The sequence below is a fragment of the Pristiophorus japonicus genome, chromosome 14 (assembly GCF_044704955.1).
Source record: "Pristiophorus japonicus isolate sPriJap1 chromosome 14, sPriJap1.hap1, whole genome shotgun sequence".
NCBI classification, from domain to species: Eukaryota; Metazoa; Chordata; class Chondrichthyes; family Pristiophoridae; genus Pristiophorus; species Pristiophorus japonicus.
The window spans coordinates 110,028,861-110,041,982 of record NC_091990.1 but is presented as its reverse complement, the minus strand read 5'-3'; the positions used below and the strand labels follow the sequence as shown (position 1 = coordinate 110,041,982).

The window sequence follows — 13,122 nt, the reverse complement described above, 5'->3', positions numbered from 1 at the left end:
CTCGAGTTGTGTTGCTGTTTCCAGTTCAAGAATGCCTTGCGCTTGAGGCTTATTAGCTCCTGGATCTCCTGGTCGTTCTCGTCGAACCAGTCAAATGACCGAGCGTCTCTTCACAGGTGCTAATTATGGAGTCCTTGAGGGCAGACCAGGCACTGTGGATACTTTGCATCTCTGGGTCACTGGGAGTCATCACGTTGGTTGTGAGGTGCTAGCTGAATAGGGCTTTCTTAGTGGGGTATTTGAGTACTCCGGCGTTGATTTTCCTGCGGCATTATTTCTGTTGCCGTCGCTGTTTTGGGGCTACATTGATAGCGATGACAGAGCGGATTAGTCGGTGGTCCATCCAGCAGTCGTCAGCTCCTGTCATGGCGCGGGTGATGTGGACATCCTTGCGGTCTCTCGCTCAGACAATGATGTAGTCTAGCAGATGCCAGTGCTTGGAGCGAAGGTGTTGCCATAAAGCCTTGTACTTGTCTCTCTGATGAAACAAGGTGTTGGTTATGACAAGTCCATGTTCTAAGCATTTCATCAGGAGGAGGGTACCAGTGGAGTTGGTTTTCCCTACACCCTCTCTGCGGATCACACCTCCCCAGAGGTCAATGTCCTTTCCAACGCTGGCGTTAAAGTCGCCAAGGTGGATCAGCTTGTCGCCCGTTGGGACTCGGGACAGGGATTGTTTGAGGCTGGAGTAGAATTCCTCTTTGGTCTTGTCTGTAGCTTCCAGGGGCGTATCCAATGAAGACCATAGCGCACTGGTTCCGGGCTAACGTAAGCCGAAGGGTCATAGAAACATAGAAACATAGAAAATAGGTGCAGGAGTAGGCCATTCGGCCCTTCTAGCCTGCACCGCCATTCAATGAGTTCATGGCTGAACATGCAACTTCAGTACCCCATTCCTGCTTTCTCACCATACCCCTTGATTCCCCTAGTAGTAAGGACTTCATCTAACTCCTTTTTGAATATATTTAGTGAATTGGCCTCAACAACTTTCTGTGGTAGAGAATTCCACAGGTTCACCACTCTCTGGGTGAAGAAATTCCTCCTCATCTCGGTCCTAAATGGCTCCCCCCTTATCCTTAGACTGTGTCCCCTGGTTTGTTTATACCACAAGGTAAGTCCCTAAGATGCCCAACCAGCTCATTTCACATGGTGAAGGCCACCCCATGGAGGTGCCGTTCTTCTTCTGGTTTACCTTTCCAGAAGAAGGTGTAACCACCACCTTGTTCTTTGAGTTGGCCTTCCCCTGCCTGCTGGGTCTCACTTAGGGCGGCGACGTCTATGTCGAAACGTCTGAGCTCCTGGGAAACGATGGCGGTGCGACATTCCGGTTTGTCGCTGTTGGGGTTGTCCATGAGGGTCCTGACGTTTCAGGTTCCGACCTTCATTTTAAAGGGTGTGCGTGAGTTCTTTCAACGTGGGGTGGCCGTTGCACACCAGCTACCACACGGACTTGAAAGAGCAAGGTCTTGGTCCAATGGCATGGGGATCCTAGATGCTGGAGACTAGGCTCTGCTCCATGGGCCTAGTACACACACATAAACATATCACACCCCCAGCTCTGGTGTGCAACGGCAGATTTATTGCCCCTGTCAGCTCTTTGACTGATTCTGACGCATTTCTCGTGAGGCGCAAATGTTTTCAAGGCGCTAAAGGTATCGCTCCGCCTTGGATTGATGCCGCAGCAGAGGCGTGACCAAATTTCTCCTTCCTAGACTGTGGGCATTCGTGGTGCCTTAGCCAGTGAGTTGTGGTGGTGTCTAAACTGTGGGCTGTGGTGGTGTTTAGACTGTTGGCACTGGCTCTTGACATTGGCTAAAAACAGAAACCTCAGCAAAGGAGTGGTGATGAGAGATGATAAAATAAACCGAGATATCTCATTCTAGATGGTTGATTTACCACAGTGGTTTTCTCCCGAACGCCTGCACAGAGCTCGGAGAGACATTGTTCCGTGGAATTAACTTTGAAGTTATGGCGGCCGATCTGGACCACCCCTTGCAGATATTAAACCCCTCTGACATTACACATGTCTAAACTAAATTGTGTTCTTATTTCAGCAAACTCCAAGTAAATATTGACATCACAGTGGCCATGCAATGTGACTGTAAGTACCTAGTGTCGTTTCGCGAACACATCGCACAGAAAGACATACCATTTCCTCCTGCGATGTCACCGGTAAGCTTTACACTGGTTGCTTCCACTGAGGAAGCCCCCCCTGGTTGCCGACCTATTTCCCTTAGCAGACGGATCAATAACCAGGGGGCATAGATTTAAAGTAGTTGGTAGGAAGTTTAGAGGGATTTGAGGGGAAATGTCTTCACCCAGAGGGTGGTGGGGGTCTGGAACTCACTGCCTGAAAGGGTGGTAGAGGCAGAAACCCTCACCACATTTAAAAAGTACTTGGATGTGCACTTGAAGTGCCGTGACCTACAGGGCTACGGACCAAGAGCTGGAAAGTGGGATTAGGCTGGATGGCTCTTGGTCGGCCGGCGCGGACACGATGGGCCAAATGGCCTCCTTCTATGCAGTAAATTTCTATGATTCTATGAGGACAAGTCCATTGAAACTAGTCTAAAGTGTAATTTAGAAAAACAGACTGTAGTGCATTTCCCTCATTAGTAGGTGTCAGCCGTGCTCATTTGGTAGCACCCTCACCTCTAGAGTCAGAAGTTACGGGTTCGAGCCCCACTCCAGAGCGCTGCACTGCCGGAGGTGCCGTCTTTCGGATAAGACGTTAAACTGAGGCCCCATCTGCCCTCTCAGGTGGACGTAAAAGATCCCATGGCACTATTTCAAAGAAGAGCAGGGGAATAATCCCCTGTATCCTGGGGCCAATATTTATCCCTTAATCAACATCACTAAAACAGATTATCTGGTCATTATCACATTGCTGTTTGTGGGAGCTTGCTGTGCATAAGTTAGCTGCCACGTTTCCTGCATTACAACAGTGGCTACACTCCAAAAGTACTTCATTGGGCTGTAAAGCACTTTGGAAAAACTTGAGGTCGTGAAAGAAATGCAAGTTTTTTCTTCTTTTAAATTACTTACAGCAAAAATATAGATGTGTGGTTAGTTAGTGAGTGATGGTGTCTGTGATTGGTTAGTGAATGATCCTGTGTGTGATTGGTTCATGAGTGAGTGAAAATTCCATCGATTCGTGAACGGTTCCCGCAGATTTTAAGGTAATAAATGTAACCACACTATTTAAGAAAGGAGGGAGAGAGAAAATGGGGAACTACAGACCAGTTAGCCTTATATCAGTAGTAGGGAAAATGCTGATATCTATTAATAAGGATGTAGTAACAGGGCACGTGGAAAAGAATATTAGGGTTGGGCAGAATCAACACGGATTTATGAAAGGGAAATCGAGTTTGACAAATCTGAGAGAATTTTTAAAAGTTGTATCTAGCAGAATAAATAAGGAGGAACCAGTGGATATGGTGTATTTGGATTTTCAGAAGGCACTCGATAAGGTGTCACGCAAGACGTTATTGAACAAAATTAGGACTCATGGGATTGGGAGTAATATACTAGCATGGATTGAGGATTGATTAACGAAAAGAAAACAGAGTCAGAATAAACGGATCATTTTCGGGTTGGCAGGCTGTAACTAGTGGGTGCCACAAGGATCGGTGCTTGGGCCTCAGCTATTCACAATCTATATTGGATGATTTGGATGAGGGGATCAAATGTAATATATCCATGTTTGCTGATCTAGGTGGAAATGTAAGTTGTAAGGATGATCCAAGAGTTTTTAAGGGGATATCGACAGGCTAAGTGAGTGGGCAAGAACATGGTGAATGAACATAAAAATATAAGAAAAAGAAGCAGGAATAGGCCATACGGGCCCTCTAGTCTGCTCTGCCATTTATTACGATCATGCCTGATCCAATCATGGACTCAGGTCAACTTCGCTGCCCGCTCCCCATAACCCCTTAATCCCTTATCGATTAAGAAACTGTCTATCTCTGCCTTAAATTTAATCAATGTCCCGGCTTCCACAGCTCTCTGAGGCAGTGAATTCCATAGATTTACACCCCTCTGAGAGAAGAAATTTCTCCTCATCTCAGTTTTAAATGGGCAGCCCCTTATTCAAAGATTATGCCCCCTAGTGCTAGTTTCCCCTATCAGTAGAAACATCCTCTCTGCATCCACCTTGTCAAGCCCCCTCATAATGTTATACGTTTCGATAAGATCACCTCTCATTCTTCTAAATTCCAATGAGTAGAGGCCCAACCTGCTCAACCTTTCCTCATAAGTCAACCCCCTCATCTCCGGAATCAACCTAGTGAACCTTCGCTGCCTCCAAAGCAAGTATATCCTTTTGCAATTTTTCTCCATTTAAATAATAATTTGCTCTTTGATTTTTTTCTACCAAAGTGCATGACCTCACACTTTCCAATATTATATTCCATCTGCTAAATTTTTGCCCACTCACTTAGCCTGTCTATGTATGTCCTTTTGCAGATGTTTTGTGTCCTCAAAAAATCAAATAGAGGGCTCAATTTTCCCCAATGCCATTTTTTGATGTATTGCAAGAGTTACGCCTATTTTTTTTGGCACCAACTACTCCAAAAAAATAACTAGCAAGTTTCCCCGTTCTAGTTTTGGAAATTGGCACTGCGCAGCCTGTCCTTTAGCTTCGGGGGGGGGGGGGGGGGGGGGTGGAGCATAATGTCTGCACCGAAAAAAACGATGTACCCCTCTTCTGCGCATGCGCGAAAAAAAAAGGACGTTTTTGACGTGATTGCTATGGGCACACTTGCCCAATACACCTCCCATTCTGCAGTCGGCCATTTTTAAAGAGCCGGTTGTGTGTGAGAACTTTCATTCTCAGTGGAAAAATTGGAGCTGCAATATCATATGCAACGCGTCTCAAGAACCAAGAACAGGATGAAATGGAGGCACTAGTTACTATGATTGAGGTCAGATGGCACGAGCTGGACACCAGCAGAGGTCATATAAAAGTTTCACCAAAAGAAATGAAGAAACACTGGAACCAACTTGCAGAATATTACTGAGGTCTGGAGGCCAGTGTAAAAAAAAGTGGCAGGACCGTGGACAAGTAGTTAGTGTAAGTAATATTTTCATTTATTCAATGGAATTGCAATTGTAAATGTGACCATCTGTATATGTCCCAATCAGCAGAAAGACACGCTCTCTAAAAAGCTGTATTTTCATCTTTGCAGAGGAAGGTGGTACACAACAAAAGGGAAAGAACTCGAACAGGAGGAGGCCCGGCAAATCTGCACACACTGACACCCTTGAAAGATAAGATCGTTGCTTTGATGGGTCTTGCCTGGAAAAAACCAACCACCACTGTACAAGCTGGGCCCACACTCAAAGGTAAGTCCTGCAAATTCCACAGTCTGGCTTCGCTAAATGTTAAGTACTGCACAGGCTAGCTGTTACGTATGGAGAAAGAGTCAGACTGAACACTGTGAGCTCAAAGTAAAGTGTGATCTTAGTCTTTATTTTAGGCCTCCTTAAATACCTGTGCTCCCAAGGGATTATGGGATCCCTTGGGATTCCAGGGGATTAGCCTTTTGGTGGCTGTACAGAGTAAATACAAGTTTACATATACAACAACACTCTCCCCCAAAGTCAATAGTGTAACTATTTACAATCTGAGTCCATCTGGGGCCCTTCTTGCCCTGGTTGATCGTCTCGGTGTGAAAGCTGGTATTGTTGAATCATTTGTTGGGCCCTCGCTGGGCTGCTGTGCAGCTGGCCTTGCTGGGCTGCCTGGTGTGTTGGGTCTTGCTGGGCTGCTGTGGATGATGGGTTCTGCTTCGTGGTCAACCGTGGTGCCGGTTGACCCTGGTGTGTATGTTGGGGGATCAAAAAAGGTAGGGTCCAAGGTGGGTTGCTCCGGATAGTCCGTGAATCTGAGTTTGATTTGGTCCAAGTGTTTCCGGTGAGAGTCCATTTGAAAGTTTGACCCGAAACACCCTGCTCCCCTCTTTGGCCACGACAGTGCCGGGAAGCCACATGGGACCTTGTCCATAATTCAATACAAATACAGGATAATTGATTTCAATCTTGCGTGACACATTTGCACTATCATGGTATGTACTTTGTTGAAGCTGCCTGCTCTCTACCTGTTCATGTAGATGAGGGTAAACTAACGAGAGCCTTGTCTTAAGTGCTCGTTTCATGAGCAGTTCAGCAGGTGGGATCCCAGTGAGCGAGTGGGATCTCGTGCAGTAGGGATAGGCGAGTCTGCAGTGAGCCTTCAGTTACCCTCTTCAAACCTTACTTGATGGTTTGCACTGCTCTCTCTTCCTGACCATTGGACACTGGTTTAAACGGGGCAGATGTGACATGTTTGATCCCGTTATGGGTCATGAATTCTTTGAACTCAGCACTGGTAAAACATGGCCTGTTGTCGCTCACCAGGACATCGGGCAGGCTTTCAGTAGTGGCAACGGACGTGCTAGCCGACATTATCTCACATTCAATGCACTTGGAGTATGCGTCTACAACTACAAGTAACATTTTACTCAAGAACGGGCCTGCATAGTTGATGTGTACCCTAGACCACGGTTTGGAGGACCAAAACCATAAACTTAACAGTGCCTCCCTAGGTACATTGCTTAACTGCGAGCATGTATTACATCTGTGAACGCAGGACTCTAAGTCTGCATCGATACCGGGCCACGACACGTGGGATCTGGCTATCGCTTTCATCATTACGATGCCTGGGTGGGTACTGTGGAGGTCATTGATGAAGGTTTCTCTGCTCTTCTTGGGGACCACTACTTGATTGCCCCATAGATGGCAGTCTGCCTGTATAGACATTTCATCTTTGCGCCACTGGAATGGCTTTATCTCTTCCTGCATTTCCACTGGGACACTGGACCAGCTCCCGTGAAGCACACAGCTTTTGATTAGGGATAATAAGGGGTCCTGGCTCGTCCAGGTTTTGATCTGCCGGGCAGTGACGGGTGATTGCTCACTCTGAAAAGCTTCCATAACCATGGCTAGATCTGCGGGCTGCGCCATTTCCACCCCCGTGGTGGGCAATGGCAGCCTACTGAGAGCATCGGCACAGTTTTCTGTGCCTGGTCTGTGGCGGATGGCATAGTTGTATGCGGACAACGTGAGCGCCCATCTCTGGATGCGAGCCGATGCGTTGGTATTTATCCCTTTACTCTCGGAAAACAGGGATATGAGTGGCTTATGGTCAGTTTCCAATTCGAATTTTAGCCCAAACAGGCATTTTCTTTACTCTATAGACACACGCTAATGCTTCTTTCTCAATCATGCTGTAGGCGCTCTCAGCCTTAGACAGACTCCTGGATGCATAAGCAACCAGTTGCAGTTTCCCGAAATCATTAGCTTGTTGCAATACACACCCGACGCCATATGATGACGCATCACATGCCAGTACCAAACGCTTACATGGATCATACAACACAAGCAATTTGTTTGAACATAACAATTTTCTCGCTTTTACCAAGGCATTTTCTTGGATTTTGCTCCAAACCCATTCGTCCCCTTTTCGTAGTAAGACATGCAGTGGTTCTAACAGTGTGCTGAGGCCTGGTAAGAAGTTACCAAAATAGTTCAGGAGTCCCAGAAACGACAGCAGCTCCGTCACGTTCTGTGACCTCAGTGCATTTTCGATTGCCTCCGTATTCACATTGGTTGGCCTGATGCCATCCGCCGCAATCCTCCTTCCCAAGAACTCCACTTCAGGTGCCAGGAAAACGCACTTCGAGCGTTTAACTGGACCCCACGTGGTTGAGTTGACTAAGAACCACCTCCAGGTTCTGCAGATGCTCGACTGTGTTCTGACCTGTGACCAAGATGTCGTCCTGGAAGACCACGGTGTGTGGAACCGATTTCAGTAAGCTTTCCATATTTCTCTAGAATATCGCCGCCGCTGATCGAATTCCAAACGGACATCTGTTATAAATAAAAAGACCTTTGTGCGTGTTGATGCAGGTGAGGGCCTTCAATGATTCTTCCAGTTCCTGCGTCATGTAGCCTGAAGTCAGATCCAGCTTTGTGAACATCTTTCCTCCCGCCAGCATTGCAAAGAGGTCGTCGGCCTTTGGTAGTGGGTATTGGTCCTGCAGGGAGAAACGATTGATAGTTACTTTGTAATCGCCACAGATTCTGATGGTGCCATCTCCCTTGAGGACTGGGACAATAGGATTGGCCCACTCGTTGAACTCGATCGGTGAAATGATGCCCTCTCTTTGCAGCCGGTCTAGCTCGATCGCTACCCTTTCTCTCATCATGTACGGAACTGCTCTCGCCTTGTGATGGATGAGTCGCGACTCCGGAATTAGGTGGATCTGCACTTTTGCTCCTTGGAATTTCCCGATGCCTGGTTCGAATAGCGAAGGAAATTTGTTTAAGACCTGGGCACACAAAGTGTCATCAGCGGGCGATAGCGCTCGGACGTCGTCCTAGTTCCAGTGTATCTTTCCCAGCCAGCTCCTGCCGAGCAGCATGGGACCATCGCCCGGTACCACCCAGAGTGGTAGCTTGTGCACCGCTCCATCGTAGGAGATCGTTACGGTAGCACTGCCGATTGCGGGAATCAGTTCTTTTGTGTAAGTTCTTAGTTTAGTGCGAATTGGAGTTAAGACTGGCCTTGAGGCCTTGTTGCACCACAATCTTTCGAAAGTCTTTTTGCCCATGATGGACTGGCTCGCGCCCGTGTCCAGCTCCATTGACACCGGGTGTCCATTTAGTTCAACATTCAGCATCATCGTGGTGAATGTGTGCACTGCATGTACCTCTGCCTACTCGGTCTGAGGCTCTGGTTCGGCGTGATCCTCCGTGGATCTGTCCTCCTCTGCAACATGGTGGTTTTCAGGATTAACAGGATTTTCAGCTCGCCTGCACATACGTTGGAGGTGTCCCATTGTTCCACAGCCCTTGCAAACGTATCCTTTAAATATGCATGAATGGAAACGATGATCTCCCCCGCAGCGCCAACAAGGTGTTAATGGCCTTGCATTCATCACCCTTGATGGTGGATTCTGAGACATCAGCGGACGTGTAGCTGCAAGCATGTGTGACCTACCCTGTATGTTACGATTCGAAAAAAAATCACTTTGTTCACAGTACTTGTAGCAGCACTTGTGTGCTGAGAGATTTGCTTCGTATTGTCACTGGTGGCAATGAATGCCTGGGCTATCGCTATGGCCTTACTCAAGGTTGGGGTTTCTAGAGTCAAAAGTTTGCAAAGTATGGTTTCGTGGCCAATGCCAAGTACGAAAAAGTCTGTGAGCATGTGCTCCAAGTGTCCTTCAAATTCGCAATGTCCTGCAAGGCGTCTTAGCTCGGTGACATAACTCACCACTTCCTGGCCTTCAGACCTTTTGTATGTGTAGAACCGGTACCTCGCCATCAGAACACTTTCCTTATGGTTCAAATGCTCTCGGACCAGTGTGCACAAATCCTTGTATGATTTCTCGTGGGTTTCGCTGGAGTGAGCAGATTCTTCATGAGGCCATACGTTGGTGCCCCACAGATGGTGAGGAGGATCGCCCTTCGTTTGGCAGTGCTCTCTTCCCCATCTAGCTCGTTGGCCACGAAGTATTGGTCGAGTCGCTATACAAAAGTTTCCTAATCATCTCCGTCCGAGAATTTCTCCAGGATGCCCACTGTTCTCTGCAGCTTTGGGTTCGCTATCTGTATCTCGTTGCCAGAGAAGAGAAAGAGTCTGACTGATCACTGTGAGCTCAAAGTAAAGTGTGACCTTAGTCTTTTATTGCAGTTCCCCAGAATGCCTCTTCAACCTATGAGGCCTCCTTAAATACCTGTGCTCCCAAGAGATTATGGGATCCTTTGGGACTCCAGGGGATGAGCCCTCTGGTGGTTGCACAGAGTAAATACAAGTTTACATATATAACACTAGCCATACTTCGGTTGATGCAATGTGCTATCATTCATCATGGTCCTTCAAATGAGCCTGCTGCCTGCGCTTTGTGAGCCTACTCATGCCACTCTCCTCTGCTGCTAACCATTTGTCTGTTCTGTTATATTTTGCAGAACTTGAGGCCAATCCTGACGAGGCTGAAGCCGATGCAGAAGAAGATTCAGACGCAAACGAGCCTGAAGAGGAGAACATCTTTTAATCCCACCTTCTAGACCAAGAGCATGGGGGTGAGGGGGAAGGGCAGGAGGAGGGGATGGATGAAGCCCACAGTGTTGTACTCACTCTGGAGGAGATGCAGATGCCGCCCATTGAGGTGCCAGGCCCTTTCCTGAGTGGTACGAGTGTTGGGACATTCCATGATTTCTCACAGTCCGAGGTTGGGGATTACAGTGGGGTGCAGCGAAGCACACCCAGGGCCGCACCATCCGATGCTGCAGGTCCCAGTGGGGTGCAGCGAGATTCACTCAGGGCCCCACTGGCCCAGGCTGCGGGTCCCAATGGGATGCAGCGAGCCACACCCAGAGTGAGGAGGGGAAGGAGAGCTCGACAGCGCTCTCCTGAGGTACAGGATCTAACAGATGTGGTTCAGATGATAGAAATGAGTGCGGAGAGCATTGACTTTACACGATCACTCCTGGACACCATCAGTGGGGTGGGTGATGAGGTATTGGGACTGTCAGGAGAAGTAACAACACTCTCATGAGAAATGGGAACACTGTCCGGGAACATAAGGGACAGAATGTCGCAGGCAACTGATACAATGTCAGTGCACGTGAGGGAGGGAATGTTGCAAGTAGTTGAGAGACTATTGGTGAACATGAGGAAGGGAATGTCGCTGGTAGTTGAGACACTATCAGAGCACATGAGGGAGGGAATGTCAGAGTTAGCTGCTGCAATAAGGGACCATGCCCAGACCCCGCGCCCATTGACAGAATCAACCGCAACTCCCACTCCAATCCCCAGACCAGCCTCTGAAGAGGCCCAAGCCGGGCCTTCCACATTACCGCCTGTTCCCCCCCCCATCAAGAAGTGCTCATTACTCGAGATTTTCAAAGAATAAGCTTGGTACCAACCCGAGAAACGCTGCGCCACCGCCTGCGGGCAGGGGTGGAGTCAACAAGACCAAGCGCAGCAGGTGGACTTAGAATAAGGTGGAGGAGACATGAGTGCAGCCTTTCTTTGCTGCTGCTGTTGTTATAATTGGTGTTACTGTTGTAACTGTTCTCAAATTAAAAGTTTTTTGTAAGTAATGTAAATTTGCAAGTTTAAAAGTTTGTATGTGATCTTAAAGTTTTTAACTGATCTTAAAGTTTGTAAGTGATCTTAACTGAAAACTTTAAAGTTTGATACAAGAATATTTTTATTAAAGTTAAGTTAAGTACAAACAGGTGTTAAACTTTTGAATAAAATATATTTTAAATTAAACCTGAATCATTTCCATTATTTGTTCCATTATTAACATAACTTTTTGAACGAAAGAATAATAATTTCCATTATTTGCTCCATTAACACAACGAAACATTAGGCAATAGGTCCAAACAGTAAGCATGGTCCATTTGGAATAGTTGCCGCTGAGCTTTCAAGCAGCAAAGCGTTCATGGATGAGCTGCTGGAGCAAGGCTCGAGCAATCGTTAAAGGGTCACAATGGCCGTCGTGCTCCGGGTTCAGGTAGTTGCATGGCTTCCTCATCCTCCTCCTCGTCATCTTCCTCCTCAACATCAGCCAATCTCACCTCAGGTGGGTCCTCTACCTCCAGCTGCTGCTGCCTCATGATAGCTAAGTTATGCAGCATGCAGCATGCAGCAGACAACAGTGAACTGATCGATAATCTCAGGGGAATATTGCAAGTAGCCTCCGGAATGGTCCAGGCATCGGAAACGCTGCTTCAAAATGCCAATGGTCCTTTCATTGAGGCTGCAAGTTGCAATGTGCGACATTTTGTATTCGCGGTCAGATTCTGTCCGGGTTACGCGTAGGGGTGTCACAAGCTAGGTGGCGAGGCCGTACCCTTTGTCTCCCAGAAGCCAGTTCTGCCCTTCTGACTGCTGCGGAAACATGGCAGATATAACGCTCTTACATAGGATGAACGCATCATGGGTGCTCCCAGGGTATCTTGCATCAACTGACATGATGCGATGCATGTCGTCACATACGAGCTGCACATTAACAGAGTGGAAGCCTTTTCTGTTCTTGTACATCTTGGAATCCTCCAAAGGTGCTCATAAGGCAATGTGGGTACAATCAATGCAGCCCTGTACCTTTGGGAAGTCAACAATCCTGGAGAAGCCCACAGCCCTTTCACACATTGCCTGGATGGTCATGGGGACCTTTATGTAGTCATTCCTTCGGGCATATATTGCAGCAGTCACCTGCCGAATGCAGATACGTGTTGCATGTTGAGAAATGGCACACACATCCCCAGTTGTGGCCTGGAATGATCCAGATGCATAGAATGAAAGTGCAGCTGTAACCTTCACTTCAACTGATAAAGCAGTCCTCCTGACACTTCTAGGTTGCAGGTCTGCTTTTACTAACTCACAGATCTAGGTTACAACTTAATTGCAGTAATGCAGCCTTTTCACATAGTCTGCATCACTCAGGTGCAGGTATGAATGCCTGTCTCAATATACCCGAAGTGGGTAAGGCTTCCTGCCCATCATCCTACATGCTCGAAGGATCCTCATGCGATGATGTTGAATCAATCATCTCTTCCACAGCACCATCGTGCAGAAGGCTTGCACGAGGTATGGCATTGTCAATATTGCCCCCATAATTAAATTGTACCTTTGCAAGAAGCTCAAAACAGCAGGACAAAGTTAAAGCTTCTTTCCTCTGTTAGATCTCTTAATTCCCAATGGAATACGAACTCCGGTTGTAGTTTTAATGTAACTTTATTCTGGCAGCAGCAACAAGCTTCTGGCTTTAAGCCAGGCCTTTGTCCTTCTGAGATCACATGGCCAAAATGGCTGTACTTATACCTGGTTCAATTTACAGAAAAGAATTTGCCTTCTTTGACCTTATTGGCTCAATTGATAGTCTGTTAACCTTTAATTGGTTCGCTACCCAAGGTCCTAAAATGTCAAGTTGATTGATGACTTAATGCAATGTGGTCTGTGTTTTCTCAAAACTGCAGCCAGGCTGCAGAGCTTGAATTCTCTATCAATCCCCCCTTTGATTCTTTCACAAACTGAATCATAAAACATCAGCTATCACTGGTTAAACA

General features: G+C 47.2%; 1 protein-coding gene across 3 annotated transcripts in view; it reads left to right on the top strand.

Moving 5' to 3' along the window:
- The window catches only part of LOC139280041 (endoplasmic reticulum-Golgi intermediate compartment protein 2-like), a 103,928-nt gene that overhangs the window by 9,015 nt on the left and 81,791 nt on the right, over nucleotides 1–13,122 (top strand). For all 3 annotated transcript variants that reach the window (XM_070899491.1, XM_070899490.1, XM_070899492.1), the window contains exon 3: nucleotides 2,055–2,101. In XM_070899491.1, the coding sequence (XP_070755592.1) occupies nucleotides 2,055–2,101 (47 nt within the window). The remainder of the gene's footprint in view (nucleotides 1–2,054; nucleotides 2,102–13,122) is intronic.